The 27,296-nt window shown below is 45.4% G+C and overlaps 1 protein-coding gene across 1 annotated transcript in view; it reads right to left on the reverse strand.

Annotated features, from left to right (window-relative positions):
* Positions 1 to 1,060: 1,060 nt before the first annotated feature.
* The window catches only part of wwc3 (WWC family member 3), a 187,234-nt gene continuing 160,998 nt past the window's right edge, over positions 1,061 to 27,296 (reverse strand). The window contains exons 14-23 of the mRNA XM_043700448.2: positions 26,855 to 26,941; positions 23,299 to 23,491; positions 21,836 to 22,000; positions 15,139 to 15,287; positions 11,361 to 11,535; positions 8,015 to 8,179; positions 6,405 to 6,497; positions 3,977 to 4,207; positions 3,393 to 3,520; positions 1,061 to 1,879 (exon numbers count right to left, since the gene is read on the reverse strand). Coding sequence (XP_043556383.2) covers positions 1,813 to 1,879; positions 3,393 to 3,520; positions 3,977 to 4,207; positions 6,405 to 6,497; positions 8,015 to 8,179; positions 11,361 to 11,535; positions 15,139 to 15,287; positions 21,836 to 22,000; positions 23,299 to 23,491; positions 26,855 to 26,941 — 1,453 coding nt within the window. The 3' untranslated portion in view covers positions 1,061 to 1,812. The remainder of the gene's footprint in view (positions 1,880 to 3,392; positions 3,521 to 3,976; positions 4,208 to 6,404; positions 6,498 to 8,014; positions 8,180 to 11,360; positions 11,536 to 15,138; positions 15,288 to 21,835; positions 22,001 to 23,298; positions 23,492 to 26,854; positions 26,942 to 27,296) is intronic.

Genomic DNA, 27,296 nt, shown 5'->3' on the forward strand with positions numbered 1-27,296 from the left:
TATTCCAAGTTTATCCATTTCACCAACATTGCACCCTCCTACAATGAGACCCTACTTATCCACCCAAACAGCCATACCTCAGCCCCCCTCCCCAACCCAATTCTCCACTCTGCAGTATCAAGAATCAGACCTCCCAGCCAGCAGGGGTCAGTGTTCAATCCCTGCTCCTGCTTCCTCCCTCTCCCACCAGCAGCTCCATCTATGGCTGCAGTCTGCACTGGGGCACACCTGGCTCAAATGGAAGCCAAGCCTGTCAGGCAGACTGAATACCGAGTGGGAGGTCCTCCAACAAGTCTAACAGTTATCTGTCCTGTAGAGTCAATAAAGCACACAATGTGGTGGCACAGTGGTCATGTCACCGAGTTAGCACACAAAAAGCACAAGCCAATGTACAGGGTACATGGGTTCAAATCACAGTAATAAAACCTGAAATGGAAAGCTAGTTTTAGTTTCAATAACTATCACCAATTGTTGTCCAGTACAGAACACCAGGTTATAGTCCAATAGGTTTAATTGGAAGCACTAGTTTTCGGAGCACTGCTCCTTCACAACCACCTGATGGAGCAGCGCTCCAAAAGCTAGTGCTTCCAAATAAACCTATTGGACTATAACCTGATGTGTGATTTTTAACTTTGTACACCCCAGTCCAACACCAGCATCTCCACATCATGTCCAGTACAGGGGAGGGATATCTACCATCTGTACCTGGTCTGGCCAATGTGTAGTAGTCAATGGTAAATATGGTTGACTCTTAAATGCTCTCAAGGACAATGAAGGATGGGCAAAAGCACTGAATGTGCTGGTGATGCCCTTGTTCCATGAAAGAATAAAGAAAATAAAGTGGCAGCATTTAGGAAACGGAGGAAAACACTGCCATGCCTTAAATTCTACAATTTATCATTAGACACAGTTAGGATGCACTGAAAGGTGACAATTAAACACCAACATATGTTGACTGACCACCACTAATTGCACAATATTTGAAATATGCTATTTTTTTTTCTCTTGACAATCACTTTCTCAAGCGCTGCTAAGTAAAATTGACTGCAAACTCTCCACATTCACGAATAAAGGTTCTTTTTTATTTTTTAATAGTAAAAATATTGAAAGACGTTACTATGAATGTTTTTTTTATACAATACACAGTTGTGGTAAAGAATACAATGTTACAATATAGTGTAAAGGCACAGAGTAATATAAAACACTAAAGTTATGCGTGCGGCTTGAAACATATTATGGTAACATTAATAATCAGCACACAGTATTTTCACATCAGGTAACAGAAACAAAGCCAGCTTAAGATTTCATTCCAGTGCACCCAAAATACTGCAGAACTTTATAGTCTTAAAATACACCTAAAACTGACATTTTCCTTCAAGGAAATTTTTTTTTTTTAAATAAGAAACCTATATTACAGTGGATATGATTAAGCTGGCCTTGTTTCTATCTTCCAGCCTTTTAAGCCCACAGAAACTGAACAGATATACAACAGCTTAGTTTGATCTTTTTGTTTTAATAATACCATTCCTTCAGATGTTAAATTCACAACAAGGGCAAAACATGCCTTGCTTCAATTCTAGAATATATATATATATATATATATATATAAACACAGATATATATATATATATATATATATTTATAATATATAAGTATATAGGCTTTTTTTGTCCTTTTCTCTTTTTACAAAAGGTCTATAGGAATAATCCTTGCAAAAGTGTTTAATAAACTCACTTACTGTTTTTTTCTAGTAACTTCACATGGATAAAATTGAGACTGATAAATACTTCATATTTAAAATATAGTAAAGTGTCATACATCATCCGCTGGCAGAGGAGGTATGTTGATTCGCGCTCGGGTGAAAAATGCCATTTTCTCTCTGTGAATGCAAAAGAAAATGTCAAGGTCACTCTTCATGGTGTCTTTTACTCACTGTATCTGAACTGACTTTCCTGTCAGAAGGTTCGACCAAGAACTCAAAAACACTGGGTTGAAAGGCAATATTGATAAATTTTAATGGGAAGAGGGGCCTGGGAAAAGAGAGAGAGAGACAGACAGACAGTGAGAGAGAGAGAAAGAGAGAGACAGTGAGAGAGAGAGAGAAAGAAAGAAAGAGAGACAGTGCGAGAGAGAGAGACAGACAGACACAGCTGGGCTTTAACAGAAGAATGTTGATATTGGGAGGAGGGGCAGGAAGGAAATTAGCCAGTGTTAATCCAGGGATTAATGTTGGAGTGCTCCTTCCACCCCTACGTACAGGAAGTAGCATTTATTTATACCTTGCTGCTTTTGCCAAAAGCTCAAAGAATCAGAAAGCCTCAAGACTGAAGGAGGTTAGAACACATTCATCTTAAATTTTCCGAACCAAAAGCAGTGGATTTGCCCAGGGTCAGGAATCACTAAAGCAGCATGACTGCATTAAAAATATACATTGTTTAGGAGACAAAGCAATGGAAATTGTTCTCAAAATGGATTAGGTTTTCTCCCGAATTGTTAATTTGTTTTTTTTTTAAAATTGTGCTCAAAGTAATAACATGGATCTAAAAGTTCAGCCACAGCCACTTTTAGGATCAGTGTGCGCTTTGCCCAAGGCTCTATGCCACTGAGCCAGTGAGTTGTAGGCAGAAATGGGCAGCTCATAGAGGAAACCCCAAAGGGAGATCAGGGTAATGCTGCTTACTGACAGAGGAGGGCAGGTGACCAGCAAGTGGGGATTTTGGAGGGAGCTTTCAGTGGACAGATAAATACCAGGTTGCTCAATGTCAAGTCAGTGCCAGCTGCTCCTAGCCAAACAAAGGCATCGAGACCCTTCTTTATAATATTTATTGTAGTCTTTACATTCAAGCTGAAAAGTACAATCAGAACTACAGGTGACCAAAAAAGAGTCTGATGGTGGGCGCCCAGAAAAAGCCTACCCCTCTTGAACCAAAATTCTGGGGATCAGCAGTTCGACTGTCTCCTTACGTAGCCCGGTGTTAAAGGCGGTCTGGGGTAACGCTCCTGTGAAGCGTCACAGGACGTATTGCTTCTTTTATACCAATGCCAACAACAGCCTGCATTTATATAGCGCCTGAACAGCACACTTCCGGTCACTCATTTCACCTGACTGTTGAAAATTGTGGAGGAAAGGTATGGCACTGGGAAGGCACAGCGGGTCAGGCAGCATCCACGGAGCAGGAGAGTCGATGTTTCGGGCACAGGCCCTTCATCAGGACATTCCTGACGCCTGAAACATCGGCTCTCCTGCTCCTCGAATGCTGCCTAACCCACTGTGCTTTACCAGCGCCACACTTTTCAATCCTGATCTCCAGCATCAGCAGTCCTCACTTTCCCCCGTTGAAAACTGTAACATGGCATTGCCATTCTCGGTCTCTCTCTCTCTTTCATTTTACCTGAAGGACTGAACCTGCAGGGGCTCTTTCTGGCTTTTCCCTCTCAGTTGATACACTTCCTTTGCTGCTTTCTTCAACATTTTCTCAGCTGTTTGGTCTTGGCGTTGCTCCAGCTTGGTTTGTTTGGCCTGCAAATTGTTTTGAAAGAGTATTTACTTCACTGCAATTACCACATCGCACTTTATATCCATTGATCAGTCTCTGCGTTGGTGTTTCACTTGAAATAGAATCCATTTTTACCTCAGCTACAATATTTGGGGAGGGAAGCCTTTGGCTCAACGACAGCTTTCCCATTGCTGAGGGAAAGAGGGAAGGGAACAGGCCATGCTCCAGATACCCTAGCAGCTGGAGAACAGAGCGCCACAGAACCATAGAACTGATACAGCTCAGGTGGGGGCCATTTGGTTCAGCTTGACCATACCATCAATGGAGGTCAAACATTTAATGTGTGCAGAGAGACCATGCGCATCCATTGGAACGGTTAGGTGGGGCTCTTTGGCCTCGGTAGCAGCTCTACTTGGAAATGATATTCCAAATCGAAAAGGACAATGACTCACTTGGTTGACACAGCAGCTCCTCCTCACCTGTCTCTCTGCTTCCTTTAACAGAGTGCGGAACTCCTCATCTCGTAAAATCAACTGCGGGAGGTCGGCCTGTCCTCGAACCCTGCTCTCCTGCAGTCGTTGTTTCAGCTCGCGCAGTGCGGCCAACTCCTCGTTCAGTCGCCGCTGCCTGGTCCTGGATGCCTGGAGATCCAGCTCCAAGTCCAGGGATGTTCGTGTCGGATGTTCGACCAGAGGGGTTTTGAAGGATGGCTGCCGTGTGCCAAGGGAAAAAAAACATCGCAAAATAGACAAGGCATGACCGTCGAGCGTATAAACAGGCCACAGAAATATCCAGGGACATGTGAACATTCATGAAGTTAGATTTTACAGATATTAGTTGCTGGAATTGTTGTGACAATTTCAGATTGAATTCTTTTTAAACCCCAGCAGGGAGGTAAGCACAGAGGAATCGCAGCACTAGCAATCTGAACCTTGGCTGACTTCCTCTCCCAGTCAGTGCAGTGTCTCTTTCAGGAGTTCAGAATAAACCTCCTCCTCACCGTGGGCGGGGCACATTGGCACAGTGGTTAGCACTGCTGCCTCACAGCGCCAGAGACCCGGGTTCAACTCCCGCCTCAGGCGACTCTGTGTGTGGAGTTTGCACGTTCTCCCCGTGTCTGCGTGGGTTTCCTCCGGGTGCTCCGGTTTCCTCCCACAATCCAAAAATGTGCAGGTTAGGTGAATTGGCCATGCTAAATTGCCCGTAGTGTTAGGTGAAGAGGTAAACATAGGAGTATGGGTCTGGGTGGTATACGCTTCGGCGGGTCGGTGTGGACTTGTTGTGCCGAAGGGCCTGTTTCCACACTGTAAGTAATCTAATCTAATCTAAAACTTTCCTGCATTAACCTTCTCCCCTTGCCACACAGCCAAGCATGTGGTTTCTTGCAGCATTTGAGAATGGATCAGAGGAAATGCTGTCAATAGGATTTTCACTCCTTTTACATTCAAGGACACAAAATGAGAGGGGACAATAAACAGAACAAAACTAACGAGGGCAGGAAAGGAGGAGGAAATTAGACTCTCTACGAGTCACTCTGATATAGACTCCATCAGACCGGAGCTTGAACTCCCTACAGCAGTGGTTCTGCTGGACATTAAAGATCAATTGGTAATAGATCAGAAGAGTTTCCAGAACCACGCTCAACACTCCCTCCAATGATATATAGGTGCTCACTTGCCTCACTGTGGTTTGTGAGATTGTACACTCACCTACAGATCTGTGACTACACCTCAAAGTGCATCGCACAGTTGATACCGTGGGAAAGGGCTGAGGGATTTTGACAAAACGTGCCGTATGAATGCAAGTCTTTGCTGCACTGATCGTAACTCCACCAAGCAGAGGTCAAGCCCTTGCAGCTGCTGCTTGTGGTCACTTTGGCCATTCAAGAACTGGCCAGAATAACCTAAGGCTAGATTCAAAATGGGAGCTGGTACAGTAAGGGATGGCAAAGGATTTTAAGCCAAAATCCAAACTGAATAATGATTGGATGGATAGTGGCCTCAGTATTTGTGACTGTCCAAAAGCCTCCCCTTAATGTGTGTGTGTGTGTGTGTGTGTGTGTGTGGGGGGGGGGGGGGGGGGGGGGGGAGGTGTATATAGCAAATCTGGTATTGCAACAACAATCCACTCACACTGACTTGAATACATTGTATGCAAGGCTTCCTTTTCCCTTAAGTGCAACTAGAAATGGAACATGGCCAAAGTGCAAGAAAAACAGACTAGGTGTATTTCTCAGAAGGATATAAAGACAGTCACAAGCTGATTATTTAAGTGAAGCAGACACTCACCTGCCAGTTGGTATTCCAAATTCCCAAAATGTCTCTGCGACCCACAATGCATAGGGTCAGGTTCATCCCATGTATAATAAAAGTGCATTCATTCCTGTAGTGACAACCAGCTCTTAAACCTGCTATCCACCAAATGGGCCTGGTTAGAGGCTTACAGCTTTGTTGTCATTCCAGCACTTAGCTGAAATTGGACAGAGGAGACCCATCATGCCACAGGGACACTGAGTTGACATCCCATCATACCAGGGGGGCACAAAGCTGTTTCAGCACAGACTGAAGGCTGTGCAGAGTTTTTGAGCATGCTGACGAAAACAGAACATTCCCAATGCTATTCTCAATTGTCGAGGAAACCCCCTCTGGGCTTGCCACACTGACCACATTCTCCACCCCAGCAGCAAACTGAGGTGGCAACTGAGATCCAAGAATTGTCATTTCTCGCACTCCAGGGAGTGGCAAAGGAAGGAAGGACCTCCTCTAGTTACCAGCCTTTGATCCCCACTCAGGTTAGAATGAGATTGTGGGTCTCTATAAGGATGACGTGAGTATGCACAAGCTGATTCAAGTACAATTATTCAGACCCAAAGCTACCATCTGCCTTTGTATTATCCATGCTGCTTACCTGTTTATAACGCAGAGTGCGTCTCTCCAAGGCATTTCGGATAAACGGGGATCTTTTAGGAAGTGTTGAACTGTCGCTGTCACTTCGGTATAGCTGCAGTAAGGAACACAGCGAGACAACGTTATTTGTACGTGTCCAATTCTACTTCACACCATGCAGCTGTTCCAATTGATAGTCTGATCGTATTTGACTGAAACCTAGCTCAATCTTCACATAAACCTCATTCCAATGCGAGTGAAGAACTGTGTACAGATCTAGATGGTCACTGCATCAGGTCAGGGAGCACCAGGATGGCGGGTAAGTGGGATTGGTGCAAGCTAGAACACAGGAGCAGAGGTCTGACTGATCCGAAGTTTACAGGGTTGGGGGAGGCTGGAGCACAGGGGGGTAAATGTGAGGAAAGAGCATCTGGGCTCGCACGAGAGTTTCAGCAGCAGATGAGCTGAGGCAAGGGAGGGGTTTGGAGCATTGAATGGCGCTGGAAGTAGGCAGACTGGGGGAGGAGTCATCTTGGGCTTGGGACCTTGCTCTGGGCTTGTGTCGCCTCACACAGCGGCCACGAACACAACGGAGTTGGTCACTAGGAAACAGAGTTAGTGGCAAGGATTAAGACTGTAGTCTCAGTCACCCCAATATTTGGTTGGAGGATATTTCTGCTCGTATTGATCAAGCAGTGCAACAAACACAAGTTACGCAGTGCTTATAAACAAGGTGGGGAGATACAGCGAGTGTCAGCAGTCAACACGTGTAACCTGAGGGGGTGTTTTCAGAAGTTCTAGACAATGTAATATGAGATGACAGAGTTGATTTGCTATTCAAGCGACCGGCTATTTGGATTAAACTTCTTCACAAAGAGGTGGCTCCTGCTTCCGATGCAAATCAGCTCTGAAGAAATAAATCACTTTGAAAATGGGGCATTGCAGGCCACATATCAAAACGTGTAACAAGGGCCGTGTCCCAACAATTGCGTTTCACTATCCAAAGTGCTACACAACAACGTTATCAAATGAGAACTGAAATTAAGCCAAGGGAGACTTTAGGATAGTTGACCAAAGGCTGTGGTCAAATCAGTTGATTTGAAGACATGGTTTAAAAGACATTGGTGTAGCAGTTTAGGGAGGAAATATCAGAGCTTGGAGCCTCAATAGCTAATGCACAGCTCTCAGTGCTGGCATAGAGAAAGGGCGGGGGATTCACAAAAGGGTGGACATTGAAGTTGTGTGGTGTTCTCAAGTAATGTAGTGCAGAGGTATGGAGAAGTTTAAAAACTACATAGGGATTTCAATGCATGTATTTAAATTATGGAGAGACTGCACATGCACAGGTAGGGAACACTGAGTAAATCATCTCACATCCTATTAAAATTCCTGGCCCACTAGTGTACAACTTCACGCTCCATCTACTGATTTCCACCTCAGGTGGTGACCGCACTGCAACAGTTAGAGTTCCCTGCAGAGTGCAGGAGATTGATCATTAATTCCTGGAGATTTCAGGATAATCCTGGCTGGGACAATGCAATTTATTCTGCTAGAACCAGGGAGATGGAGTGCCCAGTGGTTGAAGGGCCAGAGGATGGGCTGTGCTGTTCATGCCATGACCCTGCTACTAACCCTGCAGACGTACTGACTCCGTGCCCCCGGCGAGAAGGTCTGCGAGCGCACAATGGTGCTGCTACGGACAAACGGAGAGCCACGCGACCGTCGACTGCTCCTCTCCTTCGGTCGAATCATAACCTCTTCAGGGAAGGGCTCTTCAGTGTTGGTCTCTTTGTCAACCTGTAATAAATAGCAACTCCAATCACCTCCGAACACCTTTATCCTGTTCAACACTGACTGTGGAAGGAAACACAATCTCTTTTAAACTTTAATCGCTACCCACGATGGGCAACCATACAATCAACTCCAATGCTGTAAGGTGGTGTCACCAAATTTCAGAGGCTAATGATTAACACTGTGTAGGAAGTAAAGGGGCTTCTTTCCCCAAAAGACCGAAAGAGATTTGAAGCCTGCACCTGCAGTCAACTATTACCAAGTAGAGTGCAACCAAATTGCACTGCTTACAGTCATTTCCTGCACACATTTCCTCAAATGTTCCTCCTATGAATTCAAAGGAGGACAAATAAAAAATGCAAATTAGAACTGTGGCACATTCTCCGCCTCACAAACAATGAGCTGACATTTTGGGATGAAAACATAATAGCCAGCGATTCACTCCACTTTTCTCCCTCCCATCGTGGGTCAGATATTCAGGACGGAGCTCCACGGGCTTTTGCAGGGAATCTGATCTGACACTCCAGTACAGAACTAAGGGCGCCTCCGCAAGAGGGTTAGCCAGGGTCCCGCAGCCCAGTCCACCACACCATCCAGCCTTACCATCCATCTATACTTCCAGCTGCCTTAGAAAAGCAGCCAACATCAGAGACCCCTCCCACCCCACTTATAATTTCTTCATGCAGAATATACAAAAGATTCAACAGATTCAAGGACAGCTTCTTCCTGCACCATTATCAGACTTTTAGAATGTCTACAGTGTGGAAACAGGCCATTTAGCCCAAGAAGTCCACATCAACTTTCCGAAGAGTAACCCACCCAGACCCATTTCCCTACACCTAATACTCTACATTTCCCCCTGACTAATGCACCTATCCTACACATCCCTGAATACACTATGGGCAATTTAAAATAGCTAATTCACCTGACCTGCACGTCTTTGGAGTGTGGGAGTAAACCGGAGCACCCAGAGGAAAGCCATGCAGACACAGGGAGAATGTGCAAACTCCACACAGTTGCCAGAGGCTGGAATCAAACCTGGGTCCCCAGCGCTGTGAGGCAGCAGTGCTAACCACTTTTGAACCCGGCTCTCATATATGAGAGTTGATTTGTCTCTGAGGCTGTAACACCATATTCTGCATTCTGTTCTATTACCCTGATGCAATTATGTCAGGTATGATTTGCCCGGATAGCATGCAAAACAATACTTTTCACTGTATCTCGGTCCATGTGACAATAATAAATCAAATCAAAGATGAGTCATTCAGAGGAAGACTAGGACCAGCATTTGCTGAATATTGCTGCCCTGGTTTTGGTCTGGATGGTGGAGGTGCCAGGGGGGCGAGGAGGTGGTGTTAAGATAGACTTAACAAACTGCTTCAGTCTATGATGTAGACAATTAAGAATGTAGTCCTGGTGCAGCCATGGGGTGGGTGGATAACAAGTCATTGACAGGGCCACTAGTCAAACAAACAGCTCTGTCCAAATTGATAGAAAGCTGTTTGGATAATTGCTGTCATCCAAACAAATATTCCACCACAATTCTGAGTCAAGCTTCTTTTCGTAGTGAAGAGGTTTTTATGGCTCAGGAGGTGAGGCAGTCTTTACTGGGATCCAGCATTTGGCCGACCCTTGTAGCCGCTTGTGTGTTACATTGCTAATCACCCAGGTATCCAAGCAGGAGGCTGTCTGCCTGTTTACATTTCACTGTGGAACACCTACCCCAGTCCGCTCACTCGCCTTTCTGACCAACGCCTGTCACTGGGGAAGACCAGCCTTTCAGATCTCTTTAAATCAACATGTTCAGAGATGTTATAAGGAGCAGGTGGGACTTCAACCTGGGATCTACTGGCTCAGAGGCGGAGATTCTGCCACTGTACCACAAGACCACCCGAAGGGGTGGGGGCTACACCACCACAGAAGGGGCGGTGGGGGGATGGGGTGTTCCCGAGGCTTCTGCAGCAACTTCTTGGAGGCATGACTGGTCTGGTCCGGTCTAGGCCTCCTGTAGGCGGTTTGGGTGGCTGTTTCGGTCGGTGTTGGGCTCGTTGCCCTTGCACCAGCTTCAGTCAGTCTGTGGCTCCATGTGAGCTTTTCGTCAGCATAGAGGTGGTTCCCGACCAGGATTCCAGCTGGGATGGGGGGGCCATAGGGTCCTACAGCCAGAGCTGGGAAGTGGATTAAGTGGACTCGATCCTAAATTCTCTTAGCTAATTTCTTTATTTTCCTTTCATACTTTGAAGGACCATTATTCTGAACTTTTTAATCTCTTTATTTTTCTAAATTATTACTTTTGAAGGTCTGTAATGCTGGACTTCTTATTTCTTTATTGGTTTTCCACCCTAAGAATTTACGCTCAAGAATTTGTACTCAGGCACCTTTGTACTTAAGATGGTACCGTGAGTGGCAACTTGTAAACCTTTCACTGTACTTATATGACTGCACATGTCAATAAAGCTAATCCTACTCAACAATGATACTGGAAGGCATCAGGAAATGACTGGAAGTTTTTCCTTGTTCATGATAGCTATTTCACGATGGTTCAAGTTCGGACATCGATATTCCTGCCACCCACCAGCCTAAGTCTCAGTGTTATTCAGAGCCTACTGCACAAATTGTTTTATTACCAAAGAAAGTCACGAAGGGTCAACAGAAAGTCCCACTGCTGACCAAACGAGAAAGTGAAGGTCACGTGAAGACGGCTGGCCAATAGTTGCTTTCCAAAGGAACAATGATGTCCCGTGACATTCCTATCAACCCCACAACCATCTTCCTTTGCATCTTGTACACCTCTGACCACTCGAGGTTTGCTTTTTCGCAGCTAACGAAGACAGGTTGTCTGGAGTTACTTGGAGCCAGACTTGCTGCCTTTACATTGAGGGCAGACTCCTCCACTAAGGATCAGCACCTCTGCCTCTTTCTGGATCAAGTCTGTGATGAGATCTGCGATCACATCTAGCAGACTCTGAAGTGAACATCTGGGAGCATAAAACCGGCAAACAACGGTACAACTGTAGAAGATGACAACAGCCTCAACATTTGTCTATCGTAACTGCTGGACAATAGCACAAACCGTCCATCTGTCTGTACGGCACTGCCCGTGAACAATAGGGGCGCAATCAGGCCATTCTGAAATGGTATGGCCATCGTCATAAAAAAGCGCTTGTAGCCCGGGCAGAATGCCTACCTTCATACGTGGGACTCTCACTCGGACAGCGGTGAACTGGCTCACTTGCTCGGTAAACTCATGTAGCTGGCTCCCATTCCTATCGACCCCGCTGAGCTGTTCCACCACAGGGTACTGCGGGCTAAGCTGGGCACTATTGCTGCAGCCACTGTCCACCGACTCGGCCTGCCAACTCCTAGGAGAAAGTACATCAGGACAGCATCACTAATGATGTGTAAAGACAGACATACAATTCCCCATTCTAAAGATAAACAACACAACTTGTATTTAAAAAAGGGACAGTACAACTGATGCAAGGTTACTCATTAACAAACATCTTGAAATTCATTGCCTCCGGTAGACATCATCAAAATTATTCGGGTTTGTAAACAACTTAGCTTGATCCAGTTGACGTCCTACTATCTCAGTGGTCACTTGGTACAATAATGAAACCAATGTCTCTCTATAAATTAGTCCAAAACAGGCACAAACATCGAAAATGGTATTTCCCCAGAATTTGGAGAAATACAGGCATAAAGTCACCTGCTTGAAGTCACCAGGCACGGCCCCAATCAGCACACAATGTCGCAAACATTCTGGGATTTTCTGAAGAAATCTAACGCGCTGACAGTCGAATGAATTGGTGATGGGGGGACTTAGCAGAGACCTTCCAATATGCAATCAAGTGGAGTCCAGTTGACAGGCAGGGGAAGGCAGTCATGGGTGGCAGGTAGATTGGGGCCACAATTTTCACAGGCCTGTCTGTAGCCTTTGTACAGAGAGCAGAGGGAGGGAGGGATGCAGCAGCAGTGAGCCAGTGGGAGACTGGCTGCGGGGACAGGAACAGTGGCTACATTTCAGCACGAGGTGGCAAGGGCATGGAGGGTGGGATTCTGCTGCCAGTGGACAGTATAGCAACCACACGAAAGAGGCAAGACTGGAGCCAGCCAACAAGATCAGAGGAGGGGTGGCCACACCAACAATGACGCAGCACAAGAGACCATTCAATGGCCCAGAGAGGTCTGGTACAACTAATGACATTCATGATGGCAAGGTGGTAGTCCTGACTCTCTTACCCAGGATCCCTGAGCTGTTGGGAGAGGTAGCTGACCCCTTGCTGAGGCAATGATCCCCCAAGGGCCACAGCATACAGAGAGTTGCAACACACAGGAGAACGGTGTCGGAGGTGCTTCTTTTGCACATAACTTTAAATCTAGGACCTATCGTTCCTCTTTGTTTTATGAGCAGGAACAGCTTCTTCCTCTCTGCTTTGTGTAGCCCGCTCATGATTCTGAAAACCTCGAAAACCTGGGGATAATTTTTTTAATAACCTTTTTCTGGTTCGCAAGATAACTAAGTGAGGTACCACAGGATATAGTCCTCAGGCCCCAGCTATTTAGAAACCATCTGCACAAGGCATCAGGGAGACTGTACTTGGTACAATTTTGGTCCCTTTATGCGAGGAAGGATCTGGTTATATTTTGGAGGCAGCTCGGAGGAGGTTAACCAGACTAATCCCAGAGATGAGGGGTTTGTCTTACAAAGCGAGATTGAGATGAGGCCTATGTGTAGTTTAGAAGAACAAGAGGAGATCTAATTGAGGTCTAGAAGATGCTAAAGAGGTTTGGCAAAAGTAGACAGAGACAGGGTGTTCCCTCTCATGCGGCAATCTAAAACGAGAGCTCAGTCTTTGGATAAGCAGTGGCAGATTTAGAACAGATGAGGAGAAATTACCAAACTCAAAAGGCCGTGAGTGAATCTGTGGAATGTGGTGGATGCTGGGACATTCAGTAAACCTGAGGAGGAGGTAGGCGGGTTCTTGACTAACAATGGGTTGAAAGGTTATGAAGAGCAGGGAGGAAAAGTGGCATTGAGGCTGAGAGGAGATCAGCCATGATTGTATTAAATGGCAGAGTAGGCTCGAGGGGCTGAATTGCCTAATCCTGCTCAGAGTTGTGTTTAGTCACATCTCCTTTGCCAACCTTCTCCTCTCCAAATTCTTCAATCTATCCTCATCACTGAAGTAACTTCATGACTGTGGTCCTGAACCAACAAGGAGCCCTTTGCTTCCTTTGAGAAGACAGGAGTTACAGGCAGGCTGTGAAACCTCCTCGTGTCCAGTGTGAAATGGAGGCCAATTGCCTGCTCTATCATCTTCAGTTGCCTATCACGCGGCACGGTGGCACAGTGGTTAGCACTGCTGCCTCACAGCGCAAGAGACCCGGGTTCAATTCCCGCCTCAGGCGACTGACTGTGTGGAGTTTGCACATTCTCCCCGTGTCTGCGTGGGTTTCCTCCGGGTGCTCCGGTTTCCTCCCACAGTCCAAAGATGTGCAGGGTCAGGTGAATTGGCCATGCTAAATTGCCCGTAGTGTTAGGTAAGGGGTAAATGTAGGGGTATGGGTGGGTTGCGCTTCGGTGGGGCGGTGTGGGCTTGTTGGGCCGAAGGGCCTGTTTCCACACTGTAAGTAATCTAATGTAATCTAACCTAATCTAATCTATCAGTTGTCGGGCTGTGTGCTCCTGAACAAGCTAGCCAGCAGCTGCAGGTCAGTCCGCCATCGTTTCACCCAGTCCACCCGCCTCCAGTCCCTTCTGCATGGAGCTGGGGAACATTTCCACAGACTGACCCTTCAAGTCAAGGCAATGAGCTCTCAGGTCTGCTGTTCTGAGCAAGTTGAGAAACAGTCCACGGTGGAACAAGTGGTCTCATCCCTTTGCAATCCCAAAAGGGAAAAAAAAACAGCAATCACATCACCTTTCAAACTTCACGTTTCCACTGAAAACATGCTCAACTTACACTTAGCATTCCTCCAAATCCCAGCTCTCCAAGCTGCTGTTCATTTCTATTCAGCTCATCAGCCTTTCCCACTTAACGTTCCCCTCTCCTGCATTACTTCACTCTCTCAAAATGCATTTATTAAAAGCAAGATTAAAGTTTATCAAGTTAACATGTGATTCATACTCCCAGGAGATTGTCACAATGAGGCACGTTCCCCCCTCAGATTGATGCTAATGATTTAAACTATTATGTTATTCCAAGCAGGGGAAACCCAAACAGGAAGAGTCTGGTGTGTAATGCAAGGGACACAGACTTATTGGTTCAGTGTCTTTAACCATCATCCCCTTCAGTAAACACGCACAAACCCCGCTACCATTTCATTGTTTCACTGCATGGAACCAGGGCAGGTCTGAATCGACAAAGACACTCGAGTGTGGCTGTCAGAACTGACCAGTAATGGTCAGAAATTTCATGACAAGGTCAACTGCATACCGCTGACTACTGGGCCTCAGTGCTCAGGATCACACAGCATCCAGGGATTTGCTGGCAACACTCAAAGCCAAGTGGACCCTGTACCCCCTTGTTCCACAGTGGGGAATTGCCTACTGGTGGCCAGCCTGTGGGTTGCTCTGTATCTAAAGGGAGGTCTTTCTAGCCAGGCTCACAGGCTGCAGGAACCTTCCCCACCACACATTCTCCACCAACCACCCCTCCCCCCCTGATTGCCCGTATTTCTCCTGCTGTGAACGTTTACATCTTCTATGGTCAGACATACCTCCTCTGGATTGATCTGCTGTTTCTCTACTTGTCCTTTTATTAACCCTTTCACATCAGTACTTTTGCAGGTTTTGTTTTGCCATCCACTGTTCCCTTATTGCTTTTTCCTTGCTATCTCCTTTCCCTCGCTGAAAGCCGTCCAGTCCTGACCAAGCTTGGCGACAGAAACATTGACTCGGTTTTCTTCCCCGTCTGCAGATATTGCCCCACCTGCCAGGAATTCCCAACATTTCAACGTACCTCTCCGACGCAGCTTCGGTTTTCTCTTCCTTCATCTCCTCCTGGATTTCCTCCTCTGTACATTCCAACTTCACTCGCTCCTCCGCTAACTGTTTCTCCACTGCCTCCAACTGAGCTGTGGTCCTTGCTAGGAGCATTGCCACTGCATCCTTTGGGTGGATAAAACACACATATCAGTACGGACCACGTGTGCCCACCCAGCAAGACATCCAAGCAACAGAGGTAAAGAATGAGTGAACATTTACAGCACACCTCTCATGTCTCTCCCAGCACTGGGCTGGAGTCAAATGTAATCGCTAATTTGCATAGAAAAGTACCATAATCAATGGGATACTTCTCCAGTTATTGACCTGGGAGTATCGAAGTCATGATTTCAAGGATTGGGGATGACAGAAAGCTCAGCAACGTAATAGCCAGGGTAGCAAATAGTAACAGACATCAAAATAACAGACAGTCACATAGCACATGACATTTAAGGCAGAGAAACACAAAGTCATAGAGATGTACAGGGAAACAGACCCTTTGGTTCAACCCGTCCAGGCCAACCAGTTATCCTAACCCAATCTAGTCCCACCTGCCAGCACCCAGCCCATATCCCTCCAAACCCTTCCTATTCATTTACCCATCCAGATGCCTTTTAAATGCTGCAATGGTACCAGCCTCCACCACTTCCTCTGGCAGCTCATTCCATACACGCACCACCAGTCACACAATGAATGGCAAAGAACTTGTATTAATATGATACTGGTCACAACTTCAGTACATATAGCTACTGGAGTGGTCACTTTTAGCAGTGGCACTGTTGTACTGTTGGAAACCTCCCACAAAACTTTGTCTCGTTCTGTTTTCTGGACATTTGTGGCATCCAAGATTCTCAATGCAGTGACAAGTTGGTGATGTGGCAAATTTGCTCTTGTTCAGGATACTCAAAAGTGCCCACTTTAGAGGGTTATGCCTATAAGGATGTTGCTTAATCAAAACAGCATCTCCTATATCTACTTCATGCACAATTAGGTTAGTACTTCCCAGTTTATTTCTGCATATCTCCCCATATGATAGTAATAACTCCGGTCATTTCAATTTTCTTGTGGAAAGTAACTCAATTTATCCCAATTTTTGACAACTTTCTCATTGTCCAATTTGATTTGTGGAATGTCTAATTCATAATCCTCTGAACTTATGTGCTGTAATCATTAACACCTCCTCCTCTTGCTTTCCTTCCCTATCAAAATACCTTTTGAGCATATTCACATGAAACACTCTGTGAGATTTCTTCCTGTCTGGAGTCCTTATCAAGTAGGTTAGCTCTCACAATTTCTTCTCGATTTGATAAGGTCCACTAAACCTTGCTTTTAAAGGCTCATCTGTCACTGGAAGTAACACCATTACCTTATTTCCCAATTGCAAAATTGCAAATTTGTGATTTCTTATCCACTTCCTGTTTTATTGTATGCTGTGATACTTTTAAATGCTGTCTAGCCAATTCTCCAGCTCTATTTAATCATTCTCTAAAATTTGACAAATACTCCAAATGGGTGATCTCTGAATCCTGACCTTTTAATTTCTCCTTAATCAATTTTAATGATCCCCTTACTTCATTCCCAAAAATGAATTCAAATGGACTGAATTTGGTTGATTCATTTGGTGCATCTTCGATCGCAAAAAGTACAAAGGGATCTCCTTATCCCAATCATCTGGATAATCCTGACCATAAGCCCTCAACATGGTCTTTAGTGTTTGATGCCATCATTCTAGTGCTCCCTGTCAGTCCGGATGGTACGCAGTAGATTTGAACTGCTTTATTCCCAAGTTAGCCATAACCTCCTTGAATAGTTTGGATGTGAAGTTTGATCCTTGATCTGACTGGATCTGTATTGGTAGTCCATATCTCGTAAAACATTTAAATAATTCTTCTACAACCTTTTTGGCTGTGATGTTGCGTATTGAGATTGCCTCTGGAAATCTAGTCGCCACATCCATTATTGTTAACAAATACTTATTCCCACTTTTTGTTTGAGGCAGGGGAACTATACAATCAATCAAGACTTTTGTGAAACATCCCTCAAATGCTGGAATAGGTATTAAAGGTGCAGGTTTTATTATTGCCTATGGTTGTCCGATTAGCTGACATGTATGACAGGTCTGGCAAAATTCAACGACATCTTTGTATAGTCCAGGCCAGTAAAAATGTCTTTGTATTTTAGCCTGTGTTTTCCTCACCCCTAAATGTCCTCCAAATGGTAGCTCATGCGCCACTTACAGCACCTTCTTTCTATACCCTACTGGCAAAACAATTTGATGAATCTCTGCCCACGTCTCATCTGCTCGAATGTGCGATGGTCTCCATTTCCTCATTAAGACGTCATTTGTTAAGCAATGACACACAGGGATGCATTCACTTTCTTTCTCAGTAAATGCATTTTGATATACTTTCTGCTGTTATTCAATCAGCTTAGCAGAGCTAAAGATAGGTTTATGTATTTGCTCCTTCTCTGTTCCACTTATCTGATCGAAGAAAGTTTTGCATTACACTATGTCAGCTTCCTTATCTGTGCCTTTTGATCTCTCCTGTTTCAGCTTGTGTCTCTGTGATCTTGTGACCACACAATCAGGGAAAATTCCTGGATAAACATCTTTGATATCTTCAGTTGCCTGTGTCTCCACTGGTTTTTCAACTAGAGTAGGTAGTACACCCACTGGTGAATCAGCTATATCATTTGCAAGGACAAATTGTATTCCTGGAGCTGAGAGTTTATCTAGTGCTCCTGCCACAAATTCTCCACTCTTCACTGGACTCTCTGGCCTCACTTTACATAACTGAGTACTTTTTGTCTAACCATGAATTCCTGTTACCAGAACCTTTTTCTGGCAATAGTCACTAGGAGTACATATCTCCTCATCCTTCAGCATCACAGACTGAGAGCATCCTCTGTCCCTTAATATCATAACCTCTTAACCTACTACTCCTAACCTATGTGAATAAACTTTACCCTTGCATGTATATTTTTTAAGCAGATCTGGCACTTCCTCCTTAATCAACCTCCGATCATCTTGTACACTCTGAGGCAGTTGTCTAACTTCCCTTGTGTTTTTTGTTACTAGTCCAACAAAACCTTTGGGCTTGTCTGATTTTCCGACATCTGGTTTTCTCCGAGCCTACCAACACTATGATTCTGTGTGGCCCACTTTATTACAATGAAAACACTGGAGCTTTTTAATTTCTTTGTCCCCTTCAAGGGTGTTTTTTAACCCTGTGGTAAATTATCCATATGACCTTCACTGAGATCTACCTTTCCCTTTCCACGTGAGGATTTCTCTTTGCCCCAATTTCTATCCCTCATGGACTGAAATAGATTCTTGAAGCCAAACCCCTGTTTTATGGACCAGCGCATAATCATCAGCTGTTAACCTTGCTGCTTTAACTCTCTGCTCTTCCAAATGAATTCATACTACTTCCCCGCTAAGTCTTTATCTCCAGCCTTTTGAGCTGACTTTCTATTTTAATTGTCAGTTTTTGAGGTTCAAAAACTCTCTCTTTTTCCTTCTCTTCTGCTTCTAATCGTAACTCAAACTGTTTCATTTCTGCTGCCCTTTCCTTATCTCTTGCCTCTAACTCAAGCTGCTTAATTTGCAATTGAATTCTTGCCATCTCTATAGATTCTGATGGTTTCTCCAGTGAGTATAAATGCTGAGCTACTGCTGTAATTATCTCTCCTTTCCTCACAGAAGCAGGCAGATCCAAGCCCAGCTGGTCTGCTAATTTCTGCAGCTTGGTCTTATTCATGTTCTGCAAACCTTCCAAAGTGACTGCTTCCATTTCCAGAAAACTTTAGGTGACTGAAAGAGTCATTCCTATCCCAAGCTCTGTCTACCCAACCAAACCAACATCCGAAATAAAGACACTAGCACCTACCACTCGCTGTGTAAAATCCCGGACGAGCCCCCAGTCCATTATGGACAAAGCCAGACTATTCAGAACATTCTTAAGCAGGCAGCCCTAGACCATAACTTACAATTTGTTTCAGTAAATGTACAGTGACCTTTACCCAGAGTGAGATAGCTAGGTTGACTACTCTATTTTAAAACAGGCAAAACATTTATTCACAAAATTACATAATAAAACACAAAGAAGAGAATAAAGAATCCCTACAGAACGCAGCCTTATCCAAACTAGACTTAATTATGCTGTTCCAAATATACACAACAGTCCCAATATGCAAACTCCCCTTAAAGCCCAGTATAGATGGAACACATGCTTCCAGGTTGAAGTTGAAGGCAGAAAAGAGAGAGGGAGGGAGAGAAAGAGAGGGAGAGAGGGAGAGAAAGAGAGAAAGAGAGGGAGAGAGAGAAAGAGAGGGAGGGAGAGGGAGGGAGAGGGAGGGAGAGGGAGGGAGAGGGAGGGAGAGGGAGGGAGAGGGAGGGAGAGGGAGGGAGAGGGAGGGAGAGGGAGGGAGAGGGAGGGAGAGGGAGGGAGAGGGAGGGAGAGGGAGGGAGAGAGAGGGAGAGAGAGGGAGAGAGAGGGAGAGAGAGAGAGGGAGAGAGAGAGAGGGAGAGAGAGGGAGAGAGAGAGAGGGAGAGAGAGAGAGGGAGAGAGAGAGAGGGAGAGAGAGAGAGGGAGAGAGAGAGAGGGAGAGAGAGAGAGGGAGAGAGAGAGAGGGAGAGGGAGAGAGGGAGAGGGAGAGAGGGAGAGGGAGAGAGGGAGAGGGAGAGAGAGAGAGGGAGAGAGAGAGAGGGAGAGAGAGAGAGGGAGAGAGAGAGAGGGAGAGGGAGAGGGAGAGGGAGAGGGAGAGAGAGAGAGAGACACACACACACAGAGTTTCCACACTTCCCAGTTCAAGACTGAACTCAAACTGTCCAGCTCAGCTAGAGAGCTGACCACTCCCCTTTCTTTATACATGTCACTTCTAAAACATGACCACTTTGGCCTGAAGTCTCGTCTATTTACATAGAAACAAAAGGCCTCTCAAAATCCTTTTCATCTCGGTACCAAACCAGACTGATCGGAGCCCAGCCCGGTTTATTGCCCCTCTGAGAAAAATCAAGGACAGTCTCTACTTGAGCCAAGGAACAGCTTTTAGAAAAAAAGGGACTAGCTTTGTGACACCTCAAAGAATTCAATAAGGTTTGTGAGACATGACCTGCCTCTCTCGAAGCCATGCTGACTATCTGTAATCAAGCTATGCTTTTCCAAATAATCATAAATCCTGAGTCTCAGAATCCTCTCCAATAATTTGCCCACCACCGATATAAGACTGACTGGTCTGTAATTCCCAGAATTATCCCTTTCTCGAACAAGGGAATAACTTTTGCCACCCTCCAATCATCTGGTACTACTCCAGTGGACAGCGAGGATGCAAAGATCATCGCTAAAGGTGCATTAATCGCTTCCCTCGTTTCCCATAGTAACCTTGGGTATATCCCATCTGGCCCAGGGGACTTACCTATCCTTATATTTTGCAACATTTCCAGACACAATCTCCTTCTCAACATCAACCTATTCAAGCATATCAGCCTGTCTCACGCTGTCCTCACAAATGATAATATCCCTCTCAGTTGTGAATACTGAAGCAAAGTATTCATTAAGGGACCTCCCTGACCTCTTCCTATTCCAAAGACAAGTTCCTTCCAAAATCCCTGATCGGCCCTCCCCTCACTCTGGCCATCCTCTTGTTCCTCACGTAAGTGTAGAATGCCTTAGAGTTTTACGGCATCCTTAATTCAAACCTCTCACCATTGCAGTTTGTGAATCAGTGCTTGGTTTCAAAGGATGTTAGCAAAGCACCAACAGGAGAAAGGTTTCCCCAAACTCAGAGTTGAAGAAGGCTCCCGTGGAGCAGAACTCAGAATGGTTGGTTCACTTGCTGTAAATACTCCTCACAAAAAGAAGAGACCCGACATCAGTACAAGCCTCTCCCAACTGCTCACTAACATGCACCCTGAAAGTTTCTGTCAGTAATCAGTCTCTGCCTCGTAGTATAGGTGACTCCAATCCCACATCAATACTGTCAGAGCAGAATAGAATAGAATCCCTACAGTGTGGAAACAGGCCCTTCGGCCCAGCAAGTCCACACTGACTGGCCGAAGAGTAACCCACCCAGACCCATTCCCCCACCCTATTACTCTACATTTACCCCTAAGTAATGCACCTAAAATACACGTCCCTGTGTGCAATTTAGCACGGCAAATTCACCTGACCTGGACATCTTTGGATTGTGGGAGGAAACTGGAGCACCCGGAGAAAACCCACACTGACATGGGGAGAATGTGCACACAGACAGTCACCCGAGGTTGGAATTGAACCCGGGTCCCTGGCGCTGTGAGGCAGCAGTGCTAACCACTGAGCCACCGTGCTGTCCTTGATTCACAACTGTCGTCTCAAAATGACTGTAAAATCCCTCTGCAAAGTTGCATCAACGTGGCTCCCCGAAACTGGATTACTACGACCAGGGATGGGTTACAAGTGCTTCCCTCACCACTGACTCTTATGGCTTGAAGGGCATTGCTTTGAAAATAGTCCAAAAAAGATGGCAGAACATTGCTGGACTGCCAAGTTTCAAAAGGAGATTCACGTTACGGAGAGCTAACGCTTGGTGTCTGACCTTTAAGCACCCAGAGACACAGTTGCTCAGAAAAGCATGACCCTACTTCCTTCCCTGTTAGAGTGAATCATGATAGATTAGTACATGTTCAACTTTACCTTCATTTCACTGTCGGTCAGCTTTGCAACAGCTCCAGTACTGCAGCCTTGCTTGCTGGTCCTTTCGGGTATCGTGCCCATACTACTGAAGGTTAACAGTTGATACCAATGGAGCAACATTTCACCTGGTCTTTCAATGTCAGCCAGGCTTATCTGAACAACTCCCTAGAACAGAAGAAACTCATTGAGAGAGATGCAGGCCAAACACAAAGTTTAACGCATGTTCTCTTTAAGCCCCATCCTTATCATGCCGTTGGGTTACTGTGGTTCAGAAAGCTCGATGCCTTACTGATCAGCCCATTCCACACTTCCCCACCATTATCCTGTGTGCACTGTCTAAGCAAGGCACCCAGCAATCTGCCCAGCTTTCTTCAGCACCACTGGCTCTCTCACCAAGAAAGAAAAGGGGGGTAGTAGGTACATGGGAGTACTGCAACCTCCAGGTTCCCCACCAGGCGGATCTGGGTGTCTATGGTCTTTTCTCTATCATCGCTGTTACCTTTCAAACACACCTCAACTGTCTGCAGATCAATGGAATCCAGAATCAGACCACATGTACACTAGGCAGCGGGTCTCCCTCAGGGAGTCAGTTCATGGCTGGACAGCAAAACAGGTTTCACAGTAAACTGACAGGGAAACTTGTTCACACTGATGTTGAACTGGCAGCGTCATAGAGTCATCCAGCATAGAAACAGACCCTTTGGTCCAACCAGTCCATGCCGTCCCATTTTCCCAAACTAAACTAGTCCCACCTGCCTGCGCGTGGCCCATATCCCTCCGAAGAGAAAGTGGGTACTGCAGACGCTGGAGATCAGAGTTAAGGTCAGAGTGGGGCTGGAAAAGCACAGCAGGTCAGGCAGCATCCGAGAAGCAGGAAAATCGATGTTTTGGGCAGGAGCCCTTCATCAGAATACTCCTAACCTTTCCTATTCATGTACTTAGTCCAATGTCTTTTAAATATTGTAACTGTACCCACATCCACCACTTCCTCTGGCAGTTCATTTCACACATGAACCACCCTCTGTGAGCAAAAGTTGCACCTCACTTCCATTTTAAAATGTTTTCCTCTCACTTTAAAAGATCTGCCCTCTGGTTTTGAACGCCCCCCCCCCCCCCACCCTAGGGAGAAGACCTATTCACCTTATCTATCCCCCACACGATTTTATAAAACTCTAAGGTCACCCCTCAACCTCCTATGCTGCAGTGAAAAAGTCCCAGCCTATCTTCATAGCTCAAACTCTCCATGCCTGGCAACATAGTGGTAAAATCTTTCCTGAACCCTGTCCAGTTTAAATAATATCCTTCCTATAATGAGGCAACTAGAACTGGATGCAGTACTCCCAAAGGGAGCATCCTGTACAACCTCAACATGTCAGATATAAACACCTGGAGCTAGTGTAGACTCGTGTTAAACTTGCAATAAGTGGGGATATCAATACTTGGAAACCGCAGTCAGCACCTACCAGTAACTCTTCCTGCATTTGCTGGTCAATGGAACATATATCCAGCTGCATAGTTTTCAACCTCAACATGCTGGGTGCCACTGGAATTTGAAACGATTCGTTGAAGGTCATTAGCGCCTGAACCTCTAAAGCCTTAGAGCAGAAGGTAAACAGTGTGCCGGGGTCAATCGGGAGCAACGAGGTCCGTATAAACCTGCAACGAGAACTGAATTATTCTTGTTCACAACAGATTTTCAGTTGTAAGACACAACTTGAGTGTAAGCCCAGCACCCAGCAACAACAGTGGTCCAGATGCCATTGTATCCTCTGCTGACTACTATAAGCATCCAGACAGGGCCCAAGGCCACCCCACTCGCTGTGTTCAAGTAGGGCTTTCTCTGTGGAAAGTTAGACCTCAACATATGACATCAAAGGCTCCGTTTCTCATCTGCTTTCCTGTTAAGTTTGATGCTGCCAGTCAATAAAATGACCGCTTCTTTCACAGAGGTCTGCAGCCTCTCAGAGTGGGTGTGAACCGAAAGGCGACAAACAAATTTACCAGAGGGCCCACTGCAATCCTGTTCTCTCCAGAGACAGACCCTGACTGGATGTATTCCTGAAGACATGGCCATGTGACTTGATCACATGGCGTTCAACCACATGACACTGCTTCAGAGTTGCTCGACCACATGATGTTTGCTGCAGTTTGCAAACATCCTTACGGTTACATAGAACATTACAGCACAGTACAGGCCCTTCAACCCTTAATATTGCGCCGACCTGTGAAACCAATGTGAAGACAATCTAATGTTTACTATTCCATTTTCATCCATATGCCTATCCAATGGCTATTTAAATGCCATTAAACTTGGCAAGACTACTACTGTTGCAGGCAGTGTGTTCCATGCCCGACTACACTCCGAGTAAAGAAACTACCTCTAACATCTGTCTTATATCTATCACCCCTCAATTTAAAGCTATGTCCTATATCTATCACCCCTCAATTTAAAGCTATGTCCTCTTGTGCTAGCCATCACCATCCAAGGAAAAAGGCTCTCCCTGTCCACCCTATCCAACCCTCTGATTATCTTGTATGTCTCTATTAAGTCACCTCTCAACCTTCTTGTCTCTAACAAAAACAGCCTCAAGGCCCTCAGCCTTTCCTCGTAAGACCTCCCCTGCTTCCAATTGTCTGCAATTCTCCAAACGTGGCCGCGCTGGAATTTTGTTTGCTGCAGCATGATCTCATGGTTCCGAAACCCAATCCCTCTACCAATAAAAGCTGACACACCGTATGCCTTGTTAACAACCCTGCGAAAGTGAATACGGCAGATGGAGATAAAAGTCAAGAGTGTGGTGCTGGAAAAGCTCAGCAGGTCAGGCAGCACCTGAGGAGCAGCAGAATCGACATTTCCGGGGAATGAGGCTGGAATGGGTGGTACCTTCCCCCCATCCCACTCCCATTTATCTCTCCACCCCCCCGGAGGCTCCCAGCCTCATTCCTGATGAAGGGCTTTTGCCCGAAATGTTGATTTTCCTGCTCCTTGGATGCTGCCTGACCTTCTCAACAACCCTATCAACTTGGGTGGCAACTTTCAAGGATCTATATACCTGGACACCGAGATCTCTCTGCTCATCTACACAACCAAAAATCTTAACATTAACCCAGTACTCTGCATTCCTGTTAAACCTTCCAAAGAGAATCACCTCACACTTTTCCACATTAAACTCCATTTGCCACCTCTCAGCCCAGATCTACAGCTTATCTATGTCTATCTGTAACCTGCAACATCCTTCAGTACTATTCACAACCCTACTGACCATAGTGTCATCTGCAAATTTACTAACCCATCCTTCTATGCCCTCATCCAGGTCATTATATAAATGACAAACAACAGAGGACCCAAAACAGATCCTTGTGGTACCCCACTAGTAACTGAACCCCAGGATGAATATTTCCCATCAGCCACCACCCTCTATGTTCCTTCAGCTGGCCAGTTACTGATCCAACCTGGTAAATCACCCTCAATCCCATGCCTCCGTATTTTGTGCAATAGCCTCCCATGGGGTACCTTATCAAATGCCTTACTGAAATCCATATACACCACATCCACTGCTTTACCCTCATTCACCTGAATGGTTACCTTAGTCTCAGTACCACCATGATCTGAATAGACCAAAGGCTTTTCGCTTTCAAGGTGAAATGAGTAGCAATTCATAAATCTGAAAGATTTAAATAACACTTAAACAAAAACTATGTATTGACCACTAATGTGGCTATTGATTACCATCGATGCAACAACAAAGAAAAATATAACCCTCATACAAAATCCAAATACTACAGATGCTGGAAAGCTGAAACAGCGGAAACCTTACAGCAGCTCTGGCAGCATTGCAACTGGTTATTCCGTCCCTAAATGCTGTCACAATTGCTGAGTATTTTATTCTTTTTTGTAATCCATTTAAGCAACTCATATTATAAGCTCCTGTACTATCTTCTGGCTTTTTACAGCATACCACAAACAATTGAAAGAACAAATGAAACCAAAACCAAATCTATTTATGAATTGTCTCGACTCCCCAACCTGCGCTCAGGGAGGTGACGCCCAACCTCAGAGCAGTCTAACAAAGTTGCCTAAGTCTGAAACAAAACACATTTTCGCAACAGCCTATCCCAGAGGCAGACACAAAGAACTAAACGTTTACATACAGGTCAGGAACAACAGTGTCGATCGTAACAATGTGATCTTAAATATACATGTCCTAGTTGGGTTGGAGATCAGCCCAGTGCCATTGAGTGCCAGCCAGGATTAGCCAGGAGGTGGCAACTGTCTGCACACTGTAAGTGCCAAAGGTGGACATGATGGGGCCTGGTGCTACCTTTCGTGAGGAAGTAGGCAGGTGGCCTGGTAACCTGACCAAGGCCAAAGGTAAACAAAGGGACCAATGTAAAAGGTCAAGCACACAACCAGCTCCTGGCATCAAAATGAAACTTTAATTTCTGTTCACTTTGAAACTGACGGGCACACACCAACATGTCTGGAGTGGGCAATCTCAACGCTGACGAGTTTTTGCCCCTGTAACAAACCTCGCATGGAGCAAGTCTCGATCGCTTTTCCTGTTTCCCACCGCTCACCCTATCTTGGAAAACTGCGTCATTTCCTGGAGACAGGAGATCCCAGTGTCATCCTCCAGTATTTCAAAATGTGCCCACAACCCTTCCTGACTCCCAGTGAAAACAAAACTCCTGGTTGAACCCTCATTCACTCCAGTTTGTACATTATCATCTCCCCACGCACGTTTTGACAGCTTTATGACAAGTCACATGAACAGAGGAGAGATTTCTACTCACTCGCTCAGTGTGGACACCCAGGGTCCCCCATACAAGGGCTTTGATCTCAATACAACTTGCCTCTTTGTTCAAAAGTGTAATTAGCATTGTGTTGGATAGCATTTTAATATGACTCCAAAGTCAACACTGGCACTGGACTCTATCAAGAAACAAGTCAGTCCTAAAAAATGGTCAAAAAAGGTCCACCTTTCATGATCAAGGCTTGTATTATTGTTTTTAACTTACACTCTGTTCCCATCTTTCACCTGTAGAGCAGTGAGATTCCGCAACTGAAGGATGTGAATGATCAAGCATTCCTCCCGGTGATCGTATCTGAAGATACAAATGTTTTGTGAGCGTATCTGCCAAAGAAACAAGGCCTGCATTTGTAAAGTGCCTTTCCCAACCCAAGCAAGTCCCAAAGCACTCTGCAGCCAATTCTAAAGCCTAGTCACTGTTGTAATAAACTGCTGATAGCAGGGTATTACTGCCAGACATCTTAGACTGATTTCAAATCCCCAAGTGACTGCAGTGTGTGAACGTACATCGTCTGGATTATTAGTCTATTCTGATTGTGCTTTGTTACTGATGCAGAACTCTTAAAGGACATGATGTTTCATGTGGATTGCCTCATGTTTTGATCATCCAGAGGTTGGATTTATATTGACTCATGTTTTTAAAGCTGCTT

This window comes from Chiloscyllium plagiosum, unplaced genomic scaffold (assembly GCF_037043375.1).
Source record: "Chiloscyllium plagiosum isolate Xiang-an unplaced genomic scaffold, Cpla_swu_hap1 HiC_scaffold_12, whole genome shotgun sequence".
Lineage (NCBI taxonomy): Eukaryota > Metazoa > Chordata > Chondrichthyes > Orectolobiformes > Hemiscylliidae > Chiloscyllium > Chiloscyllium plagiosum.